At 61.3% G+C, this 3,094-nt stretch overlaps 1 protein-coding gene across 1 annotated transcript in view; it reads right to left on the reverse strand.

Annotated features, from left to right (window-relative positions):
- Nucleotides 1-260: 260 nt before the first annotated feature.
- LOC104461069 (steroid 17-alpha-hydroxylase/17,20 lyase) overlaps nt 261-3,094 on the reverse strand; it is a 3,445-nt gene continuing 611 nt past the window's right edge. Inside the window, exons 2-8 of the mRNA XM_010072520.1 lie at nt 2,985-3,090; nt 2,242-2,471; nt 1,933-2,019; nt 1,616-1,825; nt 1,183-1,352; nt 999-1,102; nt 261-529 (exon numbers count right to left, since the gene is read on the reverse strand). Of these exons, the coding sequence (XP_010070822.1) occupies nt 261-529; nt 999-1,102; nt 1,183-1,352; nt 1,616-1,825; nt 1,933-2,019; nt 2,242-2,471; nt 2,985-3,021 (1,107 nt within the window). The 5' untranslated portion in view covers nt 3,022-3,090. The remainder of the gene's footprint in view (nt 530-998; nt 1,103-1,182; nt 1,353-1,615; nt 1,826-1,932; nt 2,020-2,241; nt 2,472-2,984; nt 3,091-3,094) is intronic.

Here is a 3,094-nt window from a genome sequence, read left to right on the forward strand (position 1 = left end):
GGGCTGTGTTAGTAGCCCCACAGAGAAGCCATGGCCTCCCAGCTCAGCCCAGTGCTCACACAAGGTTGTGGGGCCACCATACATCTCAGACACCCTCCCACCTTTCACTCCCCTTCATCACCTGCCCAGTAAATAGCTGAAGCCATGCTGTGTTGGAAACAGCTTTATCTGGACAACTCCCCATCTGTTGGGCAGGCAGGGTATAGTGTCCATGGTCTCAAACCACCCCACCACTGCTCAGGATCCAGGGCTTGTCCCCATCACGAGGCTGCTCGCCAGGCGTCCCGCAGCCTGGCCTTCACCTGAAACTTCTGCACCTGCAGCACAACACCAAACTTGCCATCCAGCGAGGGTAGGGGCCGGTCTTGGGGGCACTCGAGCGTGAACCTCTGCAGCACCCACGCCAGGAAGAGGAAGAGCTCCATCTTGGCCAGGACTTCACCCAGGCAGACGCGGATCCCGGCCCCGAAGGGCAGGTAGCTGGGTGAGGGTGAGTGGATGTGCTGGCCCCGCTCATCCAGGAAGCGCTCTGCAAGGAAACGGGGCACCATTGGTGTCACCAGGGATCGGTCCCTTCTGCCTGAAACCTGCCCGAGTTAGAATTATAGAATCACAGAATGGTTTGGGTTGGAAGGGACCTTAAAGATCATCTAGTTCCAGCCCCCCTGCCATGGGCAGGGACACCCTCCACTAGCCCAGGTTGCTCAAAGCCTCATCCAGCCTGGCCTTGAACACCTCCAGGGATGGGGCATCCACAGCTCCTCAGGGCAACCTGTTCCAGTGCCTCGCCACCCTCATAGTGAAAAATTTCCTCCTGATATCACGTTCATCGTGTGTGTCTCTCCCGCAAGCGGAAGGAGCAGAGATTGTGTGAATGCCCCAGCCAGCGGGGAGTAGGATCCGATCCCCCACCACCAAGTGTCCCCCAGGCTCAGCCTGGCCCCTCTCCGGCTGCCCACACCGCACTGTCCCCTGCCCCTTGGGAGCACCCAACCCACCGGGGTTGAACTCCTCGGGCTTGTCCCACTCGTTCTCATCATGGTGCACAGACCAGAGGTTGATGATGACCCTGGCACCCTTGGGGATGGAATATTCCCCGATGCTGCAAGGCAAAAGCAAACTGAGGTGGTTGCCCCGTCCCATTATCTCAGCCCACGTCCTGGATGTCTGAGGGGGTCTCACCTGGTGTCAGCAAGGGACATGTGTGGGATGAGCAGGGGGGACACGGGCCGGATGCGCAGCACTTCACTGATGGTGGCCTCAAGGTAGGGCAGCAGCGGGCGGTCGCTGAGGTGGGGGTGGCGTGCCAGGCCGATCTTCTGGTCCATCTCCTCCTGGATCTTCCTCTGGACCTGGGAGGGGAGGAAGGGCTGAGTGTGAGCCTGGAGAGGGGGGGTGCCCTGTGCGTGGGGACACCCTGTGGCAGTGGGCTACACACAGAATCACCAGCATGTCCTGGCAGGTTGTACACGGCAGAAGTAAAATGCCCACAGCCTGATCCTGCTTATTCACCAAGCCTGACATCTCTCTTGGCACCTGCCTTCCGCAAAGGCCCCCACAATGTCCGTGGTGCCAGAGGGAGCCCAGGCCCCCCACCATGGGGCACAGACCCTACCTTGGGGTAGTGGAGCAGGTAGAGCACAGCCCACTTGAGCACAGTTGTGGTGGTCTCCACGCCAGCCCCAAAGATGTCCCCCACTGTCATGAGGAGGTGGTCGTCTGTCAGCTCCAGCCCTGGTGCTGGGGGGCTGCTGTTCTCGGCACGGAGCCTCACTTGGAGGAGGGCGTCCATGAGGTCCCTCACGGTGTCCCCGCAGAAGGACTCCTGCCAGGGCACATGCGTGAGCTGGGCTGTCCTGGGCTCATTCCCCCCACCCCAGCTCCAGCACCCCACAGCTCCTGAGCATCTCCCTGTCCTGGCTCTGTTGGTACCTTGTGTTCAGTGAACTTCTGCTGGAGCAGCTGGTCCCGGACCTTGAGACATCTCTTCAGCAGGGCCAGGTCCTTGTTGGGGAAGATCTGGGGGAGAAAAGCCCCATTAGAGCAAAGGGCTCCAGCTCATCACGTCCTCTGCAAGCCCCCAGGCAGTCTCTCTGTCCCCACCAGGGTACTGGCTCTTGTGGGACACTGGGACCTTCCTAACCCCGGAAGGCTCAGGTAGCCCCCTCCTGCAGGACACATCTCAGCTCCTTCCTCTCTTCAGAGGTGAGAGGAACAGGAGGTCCCCATGTCCCTGTTCACCTGGAGCCAGGGGAAGATGTCCACCAAGCTCTCCTTGGCCACGGTGTCCACGATGCCCTGGCTGTACTCCAGCATCGCCTCGAACTCTGGGTCCCCACGCCGGTACGAGGAGTTGAAGCAGAGGGAGCAGACCACGTTGGTGACGGCCCGAGTAAGCTCGGGGTCCATGTCCAGGGCCATGTTCTGTGCAGCGCTGAGTGTCTCACAGAGTGATGCAGCCTCCCGGCAGACTGGGGTGGAGGGGAGAGGCAGGCAAGGGGGGGGGAAGGGGAAGCTGGGGGCTGGAAGAAGGGGTCCCCCCACTCATTCAGGGAGAGCATACCCCAGCCAGGGCTGAGCCCCAGGGGGCTGGGACAGGCAGAAGGGACCATGCTGGGTGCTAGGGAGGAGCAGAGAGGATGGAGGCGGGAAGGGAAGTCTCCGTGTTTGATGCTCCTCCTGGGGCGAGTGGGGGGCTGGGAGCTGGCTCCGTGCCTCAGTTTCCCCATCTGTGAGTGAGGGGAGCCAAAGCTCAGGGTGGAAAATACAAGGGGAGAAGTGTCAGTAAAGGACTGGGGGTGGAGAGAGAGGGACCAAGCCCCCACTAGGCAAATTGGGGGTACCGGGGTGCTTGGGCTGAGCCAATGAATCACCCCTTTGTTCCCAGGGGATCAGGGTGCTGAGAGAGGAAAAGTCCAGCCAGGATCAGGCGTGGGAGGGAGATAGAGCTGGGACGGAGCCCGGGGGCAGCGGGGGGCACTTACTGATCCTCTCGAGGGCAAGCGAGCCCTCCCCGAACATGGAGAGGGCGGTGTGCACCAGCTTGCGCTGGAACTTCCAGAGGGGCCCATAGCTGGCGAAGGCAATGTCCTTG

This window comes from Pterocles gutturalis, unplaced genomic scaffold (genome assembly GCF_000699245.1).
Source record: "Pterocles gutturalis isolate BGI_N339 unplaced genomic scaffold, ASM69924v1 scaffold14282, whole genome shotgun sequence".
Lineage (NCBI taxonomy): Eukaryota > Metazoa > Chordata > Aves > Pterocliformes > Pteroclidae > Pterocles > Pterocles gutturalis.